Source organism: Cynocephalus volans, chromosome 2 (genome assembly GCF_027409185.1).
Source record: "Cynocephalus volans isolate mCynVol1 chromosome 2, mCynVol1.pri, whole genome shotgun sequence".
In the NCBI taxonomy this organism is placed as follows: Eukaryota; Metazoa; Chordata; class Mammalia; order Dermoptera; family Cynocephalidae; genus Cynocephalus; species Cynocephalus volans.
Window position 1 is genome coordinate 52,869,290 of NC_084461.1, and position 19,611 is coordinate 52,888,900.

Consider the following 19,611-nt stretch of genomic DNA (forward strand, 5'->3'; position numbering starts at 1 on the left):
CCCACAAACACAGACCAGTCTTTGACAATCTGCTTGAAGTGTTATAGGGAATGTATCAGTAGCCCTGGTGGTTATTTAACCTGAGAGTATTTGGAAATATATGGAAGCATCTTTAGTCAGTCCCTGGGTAGTGATATTAATAAACAGTGTGGAGGGACACAGGGATGCTAGACAACCTATAGTGCATGCACAGAAAAGAATTTTCTTGTCCAAAGGGCCTCTGTTGAGAAACTGAAATGAATGCAAATGGTGAGGTACAGATTTGAATGGTACTAGTGGGAACCTCTTGGGTTTATATCAAAATCCTATGTCCTTTCATCTTGCTTTAATTTCTTGAATACTCTTCTTTGCCCTGAATCAACATCAATTATTACTGTCCGTACTCTAGCCATGTTTTTCAATTCTTCAGTCACTTTTCCTTGTCTCTTGCTGATTTTGATATCTACATAGTCAAAGCAACTTTAAAAAAAAAGCTTAAACAGCTTTATTGAACTGTATAATTCACAGACTATAAATTCACCCACTGAAATGTCCAATTCAGTGGTTTTTAGTATATTCACAGAGTTGTTCAACCATCACTGTAAACACTTTTAGAACATTTTCATCATTCTAAATAGAAACTGTATCCCATCAGCAGTCCCTTCACATTTTCCTCCAATCCCCCAGCTCCAGGCAACCACTAATCTACTTTTTGTTTTTTAAATTTGCCAGTTCTGCATATTTAGTGTAAATGGAATCAAAAGGCCTTCCTTTTTTTTTGACTGGCTTCTTTCACTTAACATAATGTTTTCAACATTCATTTGTATTTTAGCTTTTACAAGACTCCATTCCTTTTTATTGCCAAATACTATTCCATTGTATTTGTTATGTGATGGATATTTGAATTGTTGTCACTTTTTGGCTATTATGAATAATGCTGCTATGAACATCTCTTTTTGTATACAAGTTTTTGTGTGGATGTATTTATTTCTCTTGGGTACATACCTACAGGTGGATTTGCTGGGTCCAGTGGTATCTGTATGTTTAACATTTTGAGGAATTGCCAGACTTTTCTAAAGTGTCTGCACCATTTTACATTCTCACCAGCAATGCATTAGGGTTCCAGTTTCACCTCCTTACTAATGCCTCTTATTATCTGTCTTTTTGATTATAGCCATGGTAGTGGGTGTGAAGTCATTGTGGTTTTGATTTGCATTTCCTTAATGGCTAATAAAGTTCAGCACCTTTTCATATGCTAACCATTTCTGAATCTTCTTTGTATAAGTGTCTGTTCAAATACTTTGCCTATTTTAAAATTGGATTATCGTCTTAATTATTGGGTTGTAAAAGTTCTAGGAGCAATAGGCTATACCATATGCTTAGGTGTGTGGTGGGCTATACCATCTGGATTTGCATAAGTACACACTGATGTTTGCACAACTTTGAACTTGGCTAACCATGCATTTCTCAGAATATATTCCCATCGTTGATTGGTAAATGACTGTAGTAAGTATGTTAACTGGGTTTTTCATATGTGCCCTTTAACAGATTGAGGAAGTTCCCTTTTATTCCTAGTTTATTGAGTGTTTTTATCATGAAAGGATGTTGGATTGCTTTTTCTATATCTGTTGAGATGATCATTGTTTTTTTGGTGTGTGCTTTTTAAAAAATATTATGGGATTATTATTTGTTTTCAGGATTTTTTTTTTTTTTTCCTCTTGGCACCTGGCGAGTATGGGGATCCGAATCCCTGACCTTGGTGTTATCAATTGCACTTTAACCAGCTGAGCTAATTGGCCAGCCCCGATTATGTACTTTTTGTCCTTTTTTCTGTTGATATAATGTAATAACATTGATTTTTCAGTTGTTGAACCAAGCTTGCTTTCCTGGGATAAATTCTACCTAGTTATGGTATATAATCCTTGTTATATGTTACTGCATTTGATTTGCCAGTATTTTGGTGATTTTTGCTTCTATATTCATAAGAGACATTAGGCTGTAGGTTCTTGTGATGTCTTCGTTTGGTTTTGGTATTGGAGTCATACTAGCCTCCGAATGAGTTGGGAAGTGGTCCCCCCTCTTCTACTGTTTAAAATAGTTTGTGGAGGATTGGTATTGATTCTTTAAATGTTTGGGAGAATTCACCTGGAAGCCGTCTGGTCCTTGTGGGAAAATTTAAAGATACTGATTTAATCTCTTTTCTTGTTACGAGTTTTATTTGGATTTTATATTTCTTGATTTAATTTCAGTAATTTATATTCTAGAAATTTGTATATTTCACGTAGATTTCTAATTTTTTGGTATACAGCTGTTCATAGTATTCTCTAGAATCCTTTTTATTTCTGTAAGTTTGGTAGCAGTGTTTTCTTTTGTTCCTTTAATAATTTATGTCTTCTCAGTTTTCTTTATCAGTTTAACTAAAGGTTTGTCAATTTTGCTGATCTTAAAAAAATCCCATGATTTTTGGTTTTGTTGATTTTTTTTCTCTATTGTTTCTTTTCTCTATTTCATTAATTTCTGCTTAAATCTTTATTATTTTCTTCCTTTTGCTTACTTTAAGCTTAGTTTTCCCTTGTGTGTCTAGTGTCTTAAGGTGGAAAGTTTAGGTTATTGATTTGAAATCTGTCTTAGCCAGCTTGGGCCACTATAACAAAATACCATAAACTGTATGTCTTATAAACAAATTTATTTCTCACAGTTCTGGAGCCTGGAAGTCCAAGATCAGCGTGCCAGCATGATCGGGTTCTGGTGAGAGCCCTCTTCAACGTTGCAGACTGCTTTCTCGTTGTCTCTTTATATGGCAAAAAGAGAGTGAGCTTGCTCTCTGGCCTCTTCTTAAAAGGGCACTACTGTCATTTGTGAGACCTACACCCTCACAACCTAATTACCTCTCAAAGGTTCCACCTCCAAATACAGTCTCCCTTGGTATATCTATGAGGGATTGGTTTCAGGACCTCCCTCAGTTACCAAAATCTTCGGATGCTCAAATCTCTGAACACACAATCTAAAGTAAAACACTCAATTGCAGTCAGTTTTTAACATTATTATTTTTTCTTCATATCGCTACCTCATTTATTTTTTCTTTTTTAACAGATCTGTCTTTCACTAGAGTGTGAGTTGCATGAGTCAGGGACACTTTTGTTTACTGCTGTCTTTGCACTTTGAACAGCACCTGGCACACAGCAGTCTTTCAGGAGTTTTATTGAATAAATTGGTTAATTAACTGCCGTGTAGTTCATTGTGAAATACTTTGTTGTTCAAAATTGATCATTTTCTTTTATTCAGCAAATCTTTTTTTAAGCATATATCATGTACCTTGTTGGGCTCCTGGCACTACAGAGATGCCTTAGGTGTTGGTTTTGTCACTCAAGGAAGGCAATATTAGGTGCTGTTTAGGTTTAGTGGCTTTGGTGTTAAAGTCCAAGCACTGCCACTTATTAGATTATGACCTTGGCAAGGTAAAGTCTCTGATCCTTTAATTTTCTGCCTAAAAAATGGGGATAATATTATCTACCACATAGGATTCTTGTTAGAAATAATTGAATGAAACACTTAGTACAATGCTAGACATATGCTCAGACATTAGTTTTTTTGTTTGTTTGTTTATTTTTTCAACTTTTTATTTTGACTGGCTGCTCTTGCATTGCTTAGGAGAGAATCAATAAATTCCTGCTCTTCATATCCTGGAAAGTTCCTTTGTGAGAAGAGTTCAGCTGCAAATCAGTGCCCATCCCTCCTCCTTTTATAGGAATGTACTCATATTTTTGAAACGGCTTTGTTATTTGTCATCCACTGCATTAGCAATTGAGCTGAACTTTCAGATAGACCTCAGTTTGACATTTTTAAAGTTGTGCTTCTTAAAGTTTGCCAATTAAAAGATTTACCTAGAGAACTTATTAAAACACAGATTTTTTCCTGCTGTTCCTGCCTCCCCTCAACTGCTGTCCTTGTTCTCATTTGGTAGGTTTGAAAAGAGATTAAGAGTTTGTATTTTTGGGTGTGGCTGGTTAGCTCAGTTGGTTAGAGTGCAGCCTTATAACACCAAGGTCACGGGTTCAGATCCCCGTTGCCCGGCCAGCCACCTCCTGCTCCCCCAAAATAAGAGTTTGTAGTTTTAAGATGGTCCCATCTGATGGTGGTGCTACCAGTGTTTGGATGACACTGTGAGTAGGGCTTTTCTAGAGTTGTAGCCAGTATGGTAGCAACTAGCCATATGTGGCTGTTGAGCACTATGTGGTTTGAAGTGAGATGTACTTTACATGTAAAATATAAAGAGGATTTTGAAGACTTAGTATAAAAAGGAAAGTAAAATATTATATTTTTATTTCTTTTGGCAGCTAGCTGGTATGGGGCCACCGTATTTTAATATTAATAAATATTAAAAATATTGGTCATGTGTTGAATAACGTTTTGTATATATTGATTTAAATATGCTAGTAAAATTAATGTGTTTCTTTTTACTACTTAAGGTGGCTACTGGGAAGTGTAAGTTACATACATGGCTTACTTTTGTGGCTTGCATTAAGTTTCTACTAGATAGAAAAATATACTGCCTATCTATTTAAAGTATCTTCTAGGGCATCCATAAGGTGAATTTCTCTCACATAGCCTGTTTTTTTTTTTTTTTTAACCAACAATTTCTATAAATTGAGTGAAAATCCATTTACTTGTTTTCAAGTGATAACGAACACAAAAACTTTGTATTGTTCAAGGAGCTCCCAACTAGTGATAGAGACAGTATATATTTACAAGTCATCCTACTCAGTTTTAAAATATAGACAAGAACAGAGTGCTAATTTAAAATCTTTTTTTTTTTTTTTTTTTTTTTTTGCTAATTTAAAATCTTAATCCAACTCTATTGCTAATTGGTAGTATTTTTCAGATTCCAGTTATTATGGCCTTCTTAAGATGTTAGGAAGAAATTTCTTGTTGTGCATTAGCCCAGCTTTACTTACATAGCCTTTATAACGGTTAATTTTCCCTAAAAGTTGTAATATTTTGGGTCAAATTTCTTATTGAATCAATATTTGAGATCTTCCCTTTTCACTGCAATTTAATTGTAACTCTTTTAACCAAGGAACTCATTTGTTTTAGCTGTATTTTTTATGGCTTAATGACTTTTGTATTTACAGTCTAGAACATTCTTCAGTTTTAGATATAGCTACTGTCACAAAGCTAATTTCCCAATCACCTCTGCACTGAGAACTTACACTTATTTACTACCAGTTTTTAGCTTTCAATTTTAATCTTATATATTTTGTATGTGTATTTTGGGAACAAATTTACATACTTGCTAAATATACAATTTGGGGGATGATTAGAACTAGAATCCTAGAGAATTCAATAGGTTGTTCATGTATTTGTAGAATGGCTTAAAATATTTAGTATAGTATTAGATGATGCAACCCTTAAGATCCTTTCTAACTTAGGATTTATATTTTTGCTTATTGGTTCAGTTCATTTTTGTTTCCCCACAGCATTTCTTGGATATGCATTTATCTTTTATGTTCTTTAGAGTGTTTTGGACATGTACCATAGGTGACATGTAAGATGATGTTAGGAGGTACTTATCAGTGAGTCAAAGCATTCCTTTTTTATTTCTCTTCTCTCCTTTTGATCTTGTCAAGGATAAAGTTGGGTGCTAGCATGTGGTTAATACTTCTGTAACATTTATTAATCTCTTTTTTAAAACAAAGGCAGAAGGCGTTATGCTCAGTCTTGGGCAGACAGTGGTATTTAACCAGAATTTAGAAACTTTGGGTTCTGTATATAGGTTCCCCCCAACCCCCCAATTTACAATTATCTTCTACTTATGGAACAATGAAAGGCTGTTTCCTTTAGAAATAAACTAATTTAAGCAAAAGTGATTTGAATGATAGGAGTTTGAAGTAGACTATGAATGGTATGCAGAAACATGAAGGAGTAGTTAAATTATTGACTATAGGAGTAATTCGGAACATGAAAGCTCTTTTCGTCCATTTATGTTGTATTAATTTTTTATTATGTGTAATGTACATTCAAGTATGTTAACTTCTCATTGCCAGGTGTCCATGGATCTCAACAGTGCCAGCACTGTTGTTCTTCAGGTCTTAACTCAGGCCACTAGTCAGGATACTGCTGTGTTAAAGCCAGCTGAGGAGCAGTTGAAACAGTGGGAGACACAGCCAGGTTTTTATTCAGTGTTGCTGGTAAGTTGTTCTAAAATCGTTTACTTTTATTTTTAATAAAATGAGACAGCATTATTTTAATTGTTCTAAAAACCTAGTTTTATTGGTAGTTTACTTTAGTGAAACTGATCCATATGGCTGTCATTGCCACTGCCATTATATTAATTTAGGGCATGGTTTGTTGAGGGTGTTTAAGAAATATTTGTTGATGGATGTATAAATTATCGAGTGGGATATTTGTAGTATCTGCTCAGAAGGCAACGTAGTGATGATTTTCAATTTTAGCATGTTGATGCTGACATCAGTACTGTGGATAGTACAGTTTTATACTTTTTCTTCATCCCTACCCCAATTAATTTATGTTGTCTGGGTTCAGGTCTGTGTGCTGCAGGATCAGACTCTCAGGTATACTGTGCTCTGTGTATCTCACTTTAAAACATTGTTTTCTTTTCCCATCTAAAAAATTTTATTTTCTTGACACATCTGATCTTATCCTGAGTGTGAATGGGAAATAATATAATAATTTACGGTATGTGTTTTAACCAAATCTTTCTTGGAGTTTAACGTTTTTGATTAATTATTCAAAACTATTTTTTCAGTGCCAGAGTGCAAGAAGTCTTTTTGTGATGAGGAGCTTCTCTATTCTTGTGAAAAATTGGGAACTCTGATTAGTGTTTGAGATTTAGTTTCTGGCCAGGACAATGAGGCTACCAAGTGGGTCAAAAACTGACCCAGTATTAGAGACTGGGTCACAAATTCAAAGCAAAGTTTTTTTTACCATATCTTGCCAAATATTATAAATTATAGTAATTGACATACATATTTTGACTTCTTGGCTAAAACAATGGAGTTTGTTAAATTTAAGAAGATACTTGTTATGACTGTAAGGGAAGTTAAGTGTTGAGTCATACCTATTACTTTGAATATAACATGAAAGTTGGTTGTTTGGCTCAGAATCAAAAAGGTAAAAAATAGATTGATTTTTAAAAGGTACTAAAGAAAATATCTTATTATTTACATAATCCCACCATCATTGTAAATTTGGGGCACAATGTAAATCTTTAGAAAATCTCAGAGTAACTTTTGTCTTCATATGCTTATTTAAATGAATATTTTCTATAATTAGCCTTGTGCTTTTTCAGGCCCAAATATAAAATACTTGAGATTTCTTATTTTAGTTACTGCTGGACCTTAAAAACCAATAGGCATTGCTTAACTGTTGACTTTTTGTGTAATGTATGAGTTGTTAATAATATTAAGTGCCTAGATCTTTTTGTTTTTATTTTTACTAGCTATAATTTTTTTCTTAGAGGGATAGTAACATTTCTTTTTTTTTTTAATTGAAGGATAATTGATTATATATATTTGTGGGGTACAGAATTGAATATCAGTACATGTGTACAATATGTGGTGATCAAATCAGGATAATAAGTATACTCATGTTTACAAAATATATTCAATCTTTGTGACCTTAACTAATTTCTCACTAACCTGCCCTCCCCCTTTTCCACCTCTAATAACCACAGTTCTGTTCTCTTTTTTCTTTTTTTTGAAAGTTCAGTGTATTATTTTGAATGTTTGTTTGTTTCTCTCTCTCTCTTTCTTTTTTTCTTTCAGCTCCCACTTAGGAGTGAGAACATGTGGTGTTTGTCTTTATGTGCCTGCCTTATTTCACTTAACATAATTTTCTCTAAGTTCATCCGTGTTGCTGCACATGGCAGAATTTCATTCTTTTTTATGGCAGAGTAGTATTTCATTGACTCTGTGTGTTTGTGTGTGTGTGTGTGTGTATCACATTTTCCTTATCCAGTCTTCTGTTGATGGACATTTAGGTTGATTCAACTCTTGGCTGTTGTTAATAGAGCCGCAATAAACATGGGAGTGTAGATATCTCTTTGACATGATAACTTCCATTCCTTTGGGTATATACGCAGTAGCTGGATTGCTGGATTGTATGGTAGTTCTTTCTGTAGTTGTTTGAGGAACCTCCACACTGTTTTCCATAATAGCTGCACTAATTTAAAGTCAAACCAAGAGAGTAGGAGGTTCCCCTTTCTCTGCATCCTCTCCAGTGTTTGTTATTCTCTGTCTTATTCTCTCAGTATTTGCTGCATACCTAGCACATTGCTACATTTGTCCTGTGCATCAACTATTTTATATTTGTTTTTCTCAATATTTGTAATGTTTTTAATTACAGTGTAACTATTAGTTTTACTATTTTTTTTTATTTTGCTGTATATTTATTTATTTATTTTTAATTTTATTTTATGTTGCCAGTATACAATGTGGTTGATTATTGTGGCCCATTACCCAAACCTCCCTCTTCCCTCTCCCCTCTCCCTCCCAACAGCCTCATATCTGTTTGCTTGTTGTATCAACTTCAAGGGATTGTAATTGTTTTGTCTTCTTCCCTCCTCTCCAGTTTGTATATTTATTTATTTATTTTTAGTTCCCACAAATAAGTGAGAATATGTGATATTTCTCTTTCTGTGCCTGACTCGTTTCACTTAATATAATTATCTTTAGGTCCATCCATGTTGTTGCAAATGACAGTATTTTATTCTTTTTTTATAGCAGAGTAGTATTCCATTGTGTAGATATACCACATTTTCCGTGTCCACTCATCTGATGATGGACATTTGGGCTGGTTCCAACTCTTAGCTATTGTAAATAGGGCTGCAGTGAACGTTTTTGGAGAACAGGTATACCTTCGACTTGATGATTTCCATTCCTCTGGGTATATTCCCAGCAGTGGGATAGCTGGGTCATATGGTAGATCTATTTGCAATTATTTGAGGAACCTTCATACCATTTTCCATAGAGGCTGCACCATTTTGCAGTTTCACCAACAGTGTATGAGAGTTGCATATTTAGAACTGACTGTAAGGGTATTTCAGTGTTTTGACTAAAATGTTCAAAGGTCCTAGAACAATTGTTATTTTTCCCCTTGATTCTTAAAATAATCTTGCATGATGTAGTTTGCATAGTTATTTTTATGGTCTCCCACTACTGTGCAAAGCAGGTGCTGTGCGGATGATTATTATTATTAGTTGGATTAATATACTGAATAAATTTTTTGAACAATGATTAATTTTGAGTTGAAGTTATTCACATCACATCTGTCTTTATATCATTTAAAAGTGTTCGACTATCAGACTTATTTGTAAGCATAATTGTCTGGTAAGAAGGATACTATGAAATAGGTTGTTTATTTCAAAGTGTATGTTAATAACCCAGGGGCTCTGACTCCTTAAAATCTTTGGATCTATGCTGTGGTGAATCTTCTTTTTCTTTTATAACTTAGAAAATATTTATTTTAGTTTTTTGTGGTTGGGGGATATGATATTCATTGGAAATATAATTAAGTTTGTTTGTTTCTGAGTTTAATTTTTCAATAGGGAAAATTTTAAACATACCTAAGAAGTAGAATAGTATAGTGAATCTTCACATGTCCATTACTCAGCTTAAACAATTAACGAAATACTGGGCAGGTATGCTTCCTTATATGAATTGTAGAACTGTGTATATTTAGAAAATATCAATGTGATATATGTAGTGATAAAATTTAAACAAAATATTTAATTAAAAAAATCTATTCATACTTTACGTGAGTATATTTGTTATACTTTTAACTCACTCATTACATGTACATTCTAATACTATGTTTTTTATTTACAGAATATTTTCACAAATCATACTCTGGATATAAATGTAAGGTGGCTTGCTGTACTGTATTTTAAACATGGAATTGATCGTTACTGGAGACGTGTAGCACCTCAGTAAGTTCCATAGCACCCCCTTCCCCCAGTGTAAACCTTTCCAAATTCAAGAAAGTATAAAAATGTACCTTTTTAAATAAAAGAATGTGTTAGTGCTTACTTTGGCAGCACATATACCAAAATTAGAACAATACAGAGAAAATTAGCTTGGTCCCTGCACAAGGATGACATGGAAATTTGCAAAGCATTTGATATTTAAAAGAAAAAACTCCAAATTAAAAAAAAGTGTGTTAACCATTGAAGAAGAAAAGTGTTCTGCATAGTTAAATACACATCAACAGCCATACGTATTATTGGTTTTCTCCAAGGGTTTTTTCCCGTGTGTGTGTGTGTGTGTGTGTGTGTGTGTGTGTGTCTTGTTGGCCTTCTGCTTGTGAGGATCATGATGAAGGAGACATGCTAAAAATAACCTTTATTTTCTTTTAAAGAAGTGTAAATTTAGGATTTTGAAGAAAGCAATTGAGAAGGAAGTCCCAGGTCATTTCTGAACCAGCTGTATGTTAATTCCTGAGTCTTCTGCATTCTTGCGTCTGTGGTGGGAATGAGTAGTATACATTTGTAATCTCATTAGATTCAGTTATAACTGCTATGTAGGTGTTAAGTGAACAGATTTCTTTTAATAGTTAATTACCTGTTATATAATTGATGGAAAGCCAGTGTAGATAGACATGACACTGGAATTTGTTTGATAGAAAATAGTGAACTTTGCTGAAGAAGTAACATAATCTTTGTTCTCCAGTAGATGGTGCTGAAGCTCTGTATATTCATTTATTCATAAAACCTTTTTTTAAAAAAAACTTGTGTGATTACTTCAAAGGCATAAAAAACATGCCTTTGTATGATACTGGAAGCAACTAGAATATGTTTAGGCTGCACTTAGGATACTATAGTATAAAGCAAACCCTTCTCATCTTATTTTAGGATTAATTCATAATTTGGGGAAAAATGAAGTAGGTAGTGATGACAAATTGTGCATTGTTGTGTTATAGGAAATGGTCCAGCAGCACATACTTTTCTATGGCTCTGTCCAATTAAATTTTACATATCTCTTAAAGTTTTGTGTTACTGGTTATATGAAGAATATACTTATAAATGACTGTTTTAAAGGGATAGTAAATTTTGATTAAATATTTCAGATTGTACTTTTGCATAAAGATTTAGGAGCTGGGATTTAGTTTAAATTTTAAAAGTGAAGGGGGAGTGCCGACCCCGTGGTGCACTCGGGAGAGTGCGGCACTGGGAGCGTAGCGACGCTCCCGCCGCGGGTTCAGATCCTATATAGGAATGGCCGGTGCACTCACTGGCTGAGTGCTGGTCACGAAAAAGACAAAAAAAAAAAAAAAAAAAGTTAAGGGGGAAATCAAATAATATTAGATAGTTAAATCCCAAGCTGTCTCTTAGTATATTGAGAGAAAAGCTGGAAATGAGATGAATGTACTTAGAAAGGGAGCAAGGATGGCAGGTTATTAATTCACCTTATATTTAAAAGTAAGGCACTTAAAAAAATCTGCTTTTACAGAAAGAGAAATACCACATATTCTCAGTCATGTGGGAGTTAAAAAATAAGTTGAACCTTCAGAAGGAGAGAGTAAAACTGGTTACTAGAGGGAAACCTGAGAGGGGGATAGTGAGTGGTTGGTTAATGGATACAAAACAGGTAGATAGGAAAAATAAGTTCTATTGGTGTACAGTCAATCCAGTCATCTGTAATAATAATTTACTGCATGTTGTCAAATGGCTAGAAGGTAGGAGATCAAATGTCCACATCACAAAGAAATGATTAAGTTTTGCAATGATGGTTATGCTCACTACCCTGATTTGCTCATCACGTTTATATACATAACTCTGTATCCTACAAATATGTATGTATAATCAATGTTTCAATTAAAAAAAATATGCTTGTTTGTGTTCTTATCTAAGTTTCATCTTACATAGTTCATATTCTTACCATTATTTTCACAGAGTGAGAATTAACTAACTTGAGTTTATGTATCATTCCATGCACAGTAGCTATCCAATTTCTGCTTGGGGTATAGTGTGAATTCATCTAATGATAAGTTGTGAATAAAATTAAAGGTAGAGTGTTAAATATTATTGGAGAATTGCTAAAGATATGAGTTTACTCCAGGTTAATGGCTTATTTCTCTAATGTGTAGATATATTTTTGCATGGTCTCTATCTTATTTTGGTGGCTAATCATTATATTATACTCATATCTTAATTAGAATTATGAACACCATGAAAACTGGTGAACCTGACTCCTTGGCGTAGAAGAAAACTTGAATTTCAAGCTTCAAGCAAAAACATTAACAGAAAACATTATTTTAGGGGTGTGATGATAGAAGGGAGCTATTAAAGTTGGAAAGAACAGTGTAGTTATAAAATGATGAGAGAGATAATTTCTAATGGGAAAACATAGGCCTGCATTGGGCTTGACTCCTAAATGCTTAATCTTGTTTTCTCTTTTGTTTACTAATCTTGAAAAGTCACCATTGAGATACTAAAAAGCTTTTTATTGAAGTGTAATGTATAACATACTTAAAAGGTACACACATGACGGGTACAGTTTGAATGTTTATAATATAAACACCCCTGTAACTGCCATTTGGAATTAGAACACTACTAGCACTCCAGAAGCTATTGTGCATATGTGCATTTTATTGCCATTTATTGTCAGATGTATGTTTAGCTTTAGTAGAAACTGTCAATTAGTTTTCCAAAGTGGTTGTACCAATTTGCACTCCCACCAGGAGCATATGAGGGTTGGCATTTACTCCATATTCTCATCAACACTTGGTCAGATCTGTCTTTCATGTTACCCATTCTGGTGGGCTTGGTGATTTTAGTTTGTATTTTCCTGATGGACAATGAATGTCTTTTTTGTATACTTATTGGTTATTCAGATATCCTTTTTTTGTGAAAGGTCTGCCATTCGCACATTTTAAAAAATTGGATTATCTTACTGATTTGTGGGACTTTATGTATATCTTAGAAATGAGTCCTTTGTTGAATATACTTACTGAAAATATCTTCTCCCCTTTGTTACTTGCCTTTTCACTTTCTTTTTTTTTAATTGAAACATAATTGATTAAACATATTTGTGGTCTACAAAGTTGAATATCAACACCTGTGTACAATGTGTAATGATCAAATCAGGATAATTATCATGTTCATCACAAAATGTAATCATTCCTGTGTCCGCATGTTTGTCATTACAAAATGTAATCATTCCTTGTGTCCGTTAACCAATTTCTCAATAACCCCTCCCCTCCCGCTTTCCCACCTCTAGTTAACACAACTCTGTTCTCTCCTGAAAGTTCAACACATTACTATGATTGTTGTTTCTCTCTCTGTCTCTCTTTTGCTCCCACTTATGAGTGAGGATGTGCAGTATTTCCCTTCTTCTGTGCCTGGCTTGTTTCACTTACCGTAATTTTCTCCAAGCTCATCCATGCTGTTGCAAATGGCAGAATTCCATTCTTTTTTATGGTTGAGTAGTATTCCATTGGGTGTATATACCACATTTTCCTATTCCAGTCATCTGTTGATTCCATATCTTGGTTATTGTAAATAGAGTTGTGAAAAACATGGGATTGCAGGTATCCCTTTGACACGATGATTTCCATTCATTTGGGTATATACCCAGTAGTGTGATTGCTGGATTGTATGGTGGTTCTATTGTAGTTGTTTGAGGAACCTCCATACTGTTTTGTATAATGGCTGTGTTAATTTACAGTCCCACCAACAATGTAGGAGTGTTCCCCTTTCTCCACATCCTTGCCATCATTTCTTATTCTCTGTCTTTTTGATAATATAGCCAGTCTAACTGGGGTGAGATGATATCTCAAAGTGATTTTGTTTTGCATTTCCCTGATGATTAGTGATGTTGAACATTTTTTCACATACTTGTTGGCCATTTGTATGTCTTTTGAGAAATGTCTATTCAGCAACTTTGCCCATTTTTAAATTGGTTTTTTTTTTTTTTTCCTACTGAGTTATAGGAATTCCTTACATATTTTGGAGATTAACTGCTTATCAGATATATGGTTTGCAAATATTTTTTCCCATTCAATATGTTGCTTTTATGGTGTCTTTGATGAACAGAAGGTCTTAATTTTAATTATTTTTAATTTAACTACCTTTCTTTTATAATTAGTTCATTTGGGCCGTATTTATGAAATTTTTGCACAACCCAAGATCATGAAAATACTCTCCTATGTTTTCTTCTAGAAGCTTCGTTTTACTTTTCTCATTTAGGTGTATGATCTGTTTGGAATTGATTTTTGTGCAAGGTGCATATTTGAAATAGGAGCAGCACCATTTATTCTAACCTAGTTGCATTACAATGGTAATCTTATATACATCAGGCATTTTATGTGTGTGCATCTGGTTTGGATTCTCTATTTTGTCCCATTGGCCTATTTTTCTGTCTTTGTTTCAGTTATTGTTCTTTATAAGGCTTGACGTACTCTTTTTTTTTTTTGGATTTAATTTGCTGTTCTACCTTTTTGAGATAGAAGCTTAGATAATTGATTTTCAGTTTCTTTTATAAGCATTTAAAGCAGTGAGTCTTTTATTGTAGTCATATTTTAGTTTGGTTTCACAAGCCTTGATATGTGGTATTTTCATTAGCATTCAGTTAATTTCCTGTGTGATTCCTTTTTAGACCTATAGATTAATTAGAAATAGGAGTATATTGTCTAATTTCCAAATGTGGGGAGTTTTAGTTAGTTTTTGGTTACTGATTTCATTCTTTGAAATAGACTGTCTTATGATCCAGCATATGGTATTTTGGTAAATGTTTTATGTGCACTTGTAAAGACCGTGTTTTGTAGTTGTGGACTGTAGTGTTTTATACATGTTAATTAGGTAAGATCTGTTAATTGTGCTATTCAAATCTTCTGTCTTTACTGATTTTATGCTACGTTTTCCATCAGTTACTGAGAGAGGTGTGTTAATCTCCAAATATGATTATGGATTTGCGTATTCTTTTTGTTCTGAATTTGCTCTCTGTATATTGAAGCTTTATTAGAATCATTTAAATTCAGGGTTGTTACTCCTGTTGAATTGACCTCTTTCATAATTATGTAATGTTCCTCGTTATCTCTAGCAGTATGTTTCAGCTTAAAGTTAAGTTTGTCTGATAAAAGAGCCACACCAACCATCTTTTGGTTAGTATTTACATTGCATATCTTTTTCTGCCTTTTTCATTCAGTGTTTCTCTGTTCTATTTAAAATGTGTTTCTTATAAGTAGCAAATAGTTGGATTTTGTTTTTTATCCAATATGATAAACATCTTTTAATTTTAGTGTCACATCCATTTACATTTAATGTATTTACTGATATATTTGGGGTTAAATCTACCACACTTTGTTTTCTTTTTGTCTCTGATCTTTATTCTCTCTTTTTTTTCTTGCCTTACTTTGGATTATTCAAGAAATTTTATGACTGAGTTTTTCCCTCTAAAATCTCGTTTAGTACACTTTTGTTACTAGGTGACTTTCCTACAGATTATAACTTGGTTTATTAGAGACTAACCTTATATACTACTAGTACTAATACTTTACTTTTTCTGATGTAAGAAACTTGTAATAATACTTTAACTCCATTTAAGCCTTCCTGCCTTTAATGCTGCTGTTGTTGAGTACTTTAATTCTATATGTATTTTAAACTCCACAAAATGTTATTTTATGTTATTTTATCCACAGTATTCATTTAAATGTACCTTTCTCGTGTTCTTTACTCCTTTCAGTGTTACTGTGCTTTGGTTCCATATGGATCCATTTGTCTTCTGCCTGAAGCACTGCCTTTATTTATTTTTTATTTTGTAAACTGTTCCGTGTCAAAACAAAGAATAGCCTTTAGTATTTTTTTCAAGTGCACATCTGCTGTCAGTGAACTCTCTCAGAAGCTGGAGTGGTATTTTCCCTCATACTTCAATCTGGATATTTTCTACCGGCCTATCTTCCAGTTTATTACTTTTATTTCACTTGTGTCTGTCAGTTCTTGGATTTCCCTTTGGTATTTAAAAATAAATAGGTTCCAGTTGTTTGGTGAAATTCTCCATCTTTTTCCTATTTTCTTGAACATATTCGTAATGATTTTAAGTGCAATTTTAGTAACCACAATGTTCGTACTCTTGTTTCTGTTTATATTTTGGTTTCAGTCATTTTTTCCTATTTCTTGGTATGCCTGGTAAGTTTTGATTGAATGCTAAACATTGTATAGTTAATCTTGGAGAACAATACATTTATACGGTTCAAAATTCAATATGTATAAGATCTTATACAGTGAATATTCTCTCTCTGTCTTTTAGCTTTCTAGTTTCCTTCCTCATATGAGGTCAAAATTATTAGTATTGAGTTTATCCTTTCCAGAGGTGTAAGATGAAAGATTATAAACTAGTTGATTTCTAATAAGTCTTCGATCCCTAATATTCTCTGATTCCAAATCCACTTCCCCACAGAATGACCTCACTCAGATTTTACAGAAGAAGCTAGTGGAAGAGTAATATTTACTCATATAGATTTTTTTTAGCCAACTAATTAATTTTTTTATAGGCAACTATCTTTATATCAGCAAAAGCTAACTTCAAAATACTGTATTAATTACCTGAGTTTGTCTTATTTCCTGTCGCTTACTGTGTTGAGCTTCCTTTTTATTCAGTTGTGAAGGAATTTTATGCCTCTGATTTATTTGATGTGCCAATATACAAGTAATGGAAATAATCCTGTTTGTTTACTGAAAACATTCAGGAACACATGTTTAAAAGACTTTTTATTAGGTGTCATTAGGCCATTCATTATTAGGTGTCAATAATAAGTTATCTTTTTACAGTGCTCTCTCAGAGGAGGAGAAATCTACATTGCGTGCAGGGCTCATCACCAACTTCAATGAACCAATAAACCAGGTTAGTGAGAAAATGAAAGCTAATTATACTTTATCCTCTCTTAATTTTTGCTTCTTTTCCAAACTGTTTTTGTTTCCCGACATTAAAAATAAAATTGTATTACATTATTTCTATTTGTAGTGTATATACACACTTCTCTTTTTTTTAATTTTGAGATTCAGTTGTAGCTGGTAAGAATTTTGGTTAGATTTGGCCATTAAAGTGTCTTCTGATTTTGAAATCATTAAGGTATACTTGTGTGCTATTTAACTGTATCAGTTTTTGAGCCAGTATTTAAGGCAAATCTCTATATTTGTAATCTTACTGCACAGAAATTATTTTTAATGATTTAAGTTGTCCTCTCTCCCCTCTTTAAAAAAAAGTGCAGGGTAGTTTCAGGTTTTTGTCTATTTCCTATACCCATCACGTTTTAAATTCCCACTACTTTGTGGCAGATGGTAGATTATATGGTTTTATTTTTTCTTTCCCTTATAGTGAGATTTTTCTTCTAATAATAAAATAAGTTTTGCTTATGGGTATGAAAATTCTTAAGTTTTTCCAAGGTAATGTTATTTATTATACTTGATTCTTTCAACTTGAATATTAAATACTGTCAGATACAGTGTGATTTTTGATGCAGTTTTCGCTTGACATGTTTAAATCATCTCAGTTTTCTACTTGTCAATTCTTTGACAAAGGAGATGAGAGATAATGGAGAAGATCAGAGTTATTCTCACTGGGGCAGGAGATGGTTGGAGAGGAATTTGGGTGATTGAGAGGAAAACCACTGCCTAGGTGTTTTGTCAACTAGCATTTGGGAGAAACACTGATATATAGAAATATCATTACTTAAATACATAATATTTGATGCTCATTTCTACTCTTAGGTCAGTATTTCTTTAACTTTGTGGTTGCAAAACCTCCTTTTACTGATAAAATTGAAGACCTCAGAAGGTTATATCTGTTGATATTTACTGTATTAGAAATTAAAACCGAGAAATTTAAAAATATTTGTTAGTTAATTTAAAAATAATAACCCCCCCAATAACCATATTTGTTAATATAAATAGCACTTTAAAAAAATGAGCAATAATAGCTATTTCCCAAAACAAAAGTTTAGTGAGAAAAATGGCATTGTTTTGCATTTTGCATATCTCTTTAGTATCTGGCTATTTAAAAGAAGACCAGATTTTCATATCTTCATTTTCTCTGTTTTGATATATTGTTTGGTAGAAGTTATATGAAGAAAACCTATCTTCACACTGATATGTAATTGGGAAAGGGAGGACCTCACAGACCCCCCCAAAAGGGGCATAGGGCCCCCAGGTGTCCACTGACTGCACTTTGAGAACCTCTATATTAAGCAGTCATTCAGTGAAATTTAAATCATTTATTTCAAATGTATAATTAGCGAAAAAGGTAATTTTTAACTATGAATGCATTCCTTACTCATTGCCTTGATTTTATGTGTTTATTTATGATGATTAATTGTTGTCCCTCCAGATTGCAACTCAGATTGCAGTGCTCATTGCCAAAGTTGCTAGATTGGATTGTCCCAGACAGTGGCCTGAACTGATTCCCACTCTTATAGAGTCTGTTAAAGTCCAAGATGATCTTCGACAGCACAGAGCATTACTTACCTTCTATCATGTTACCAAGACACTGGCTTCTAAACGACTGGCTGCTGATAGAAAACTGTTTTATGATGTAAGTGATTTAACATAGTTAAATTTGATTATGAAAACTGTGCTCCTTGCATAAAAATGACTACAGTTTTACTTCTCTGTTAATATTTTATTGAAAAATTATGGATTCTTTTTAATTTTAAGCTGGACAGTGATGTGAATGGAAAGATCACTTAGTTCCCAATGAGCAGGATTGGTTGGTAGAGAATAGTCTAAAGGCAAAGAGATCACTTTGAGGCTATTGGAATAGTTCACATCAAGTGATAAATCTCATAAATGAAGCAGTGGTGAAGGGAACAATTAACTGTGTATAGAGTTGAAATTTAGGAAGTAGAATTGACATTGTCTGGGTATTTGATGGATGTAGGGCAGGAGTCTTATTACATAATGGGGTGGTAGTCTTTTATCAGGTGTTTTAGCATCATTTGTTGAGAAGACTTTCCCCATTCACTTGCTTTGGTGCTTTACTGTTTGACTGTTTTTGATCTTTCAAAATAGTGATTTTCATATCATTCAACCTAACAGTTTTAACTGTGCTGTGTAATACTAGTGAATCTCAAAATATTTTTAACAGTGTTCTTATTTACCTTTGGTAATTGTAGAGAAATTAAAGGTTTATAATTTGAAATCTTATTATGTATTCACATGATAGGGCTCAAGAAACTATTTTAGGTGTGTTCTGAACCATGTATGCTTTGCAGAAAAAATAGGTAACATACTACTGTTTTTTAGAAATATTTTTTTGTTTTTCTTTTCTTCCCCAAATGCATTATATTTATTGCTTTTCTGCAATTAGCAGGCGTTTCCCTGGGAACTTCCAGAGTCCCTTTTGCTTCTAAATTTAGCACATGGTTTTAAGTGGCTTTTCCCAGGCTTCCTTTCTTCTGAATTCTACTCTGGTCTCTACTTGCATGATTAGAGGTGCTTCATTCTTTTTATTTATTTATATTTTATTATTACACAGTGTAAGCACTTTTTGTGGCCCTTTACCAATTTCTTCCGCCAGCCCCCCGCAACTCTCAAGGTGCTTCATTCTTAAAGAAGTCAGCCTAGTTCTACGTGGAGAGGAATCAGTGAGTAGTATGTGGTGTGTGGAAAATAAGGCACGTAAT

The 19,611-nt window shown here is 33.4% G+C and overlaps 1 protein-coding gene and 1 non-coding gene across 3 annotated transcripts in view; both read left to right on the forward strand.

The window, feature by feature from the left end:
* IPO11 (importin 11) overlaps positions 1 to 19,611 on the forward strand; it is a 220,119-nt gene that overhangs the window by 8,636 nt on the left and 191,872 nt on the right. For both annotated transcript variants that reach the window (XM_063086928.1, XM_063086929.1), the window contains exons 2-5: positions 6,024 to 6,167; positions 9,825 to 9,925; positions 16,763 to 16,835; positions 18,318 to 18,521. In XM_063086928.1, the coding sequence (XP_062942998.1) occupies positions 6,030 to 6,167; positions 9,825 to 9,925; positions 16,763 to 16,835; positions 18,318 to 18,521 (516 nt within the window). In that variant the 5' untranslated portion in view covers positions 6,024 to 6,029. The remainder of the gene's footprint in view (positions 1 to 6,023; positions 6,168 to 9,824; positions 9,926 to 16,762; positions 16,836 to 18,317; positions 18,522 to 19,611) is intronic.
* On the forward strand, positions 10,018 to 10,124 carry LOC134371311 (U6 spliceosomal RNA). Its single transcript, XR_010022751.1, has one exon. It is a non-coding gene; the product is annotated as a U6 spliceosomal RNA (small nuclear RNA).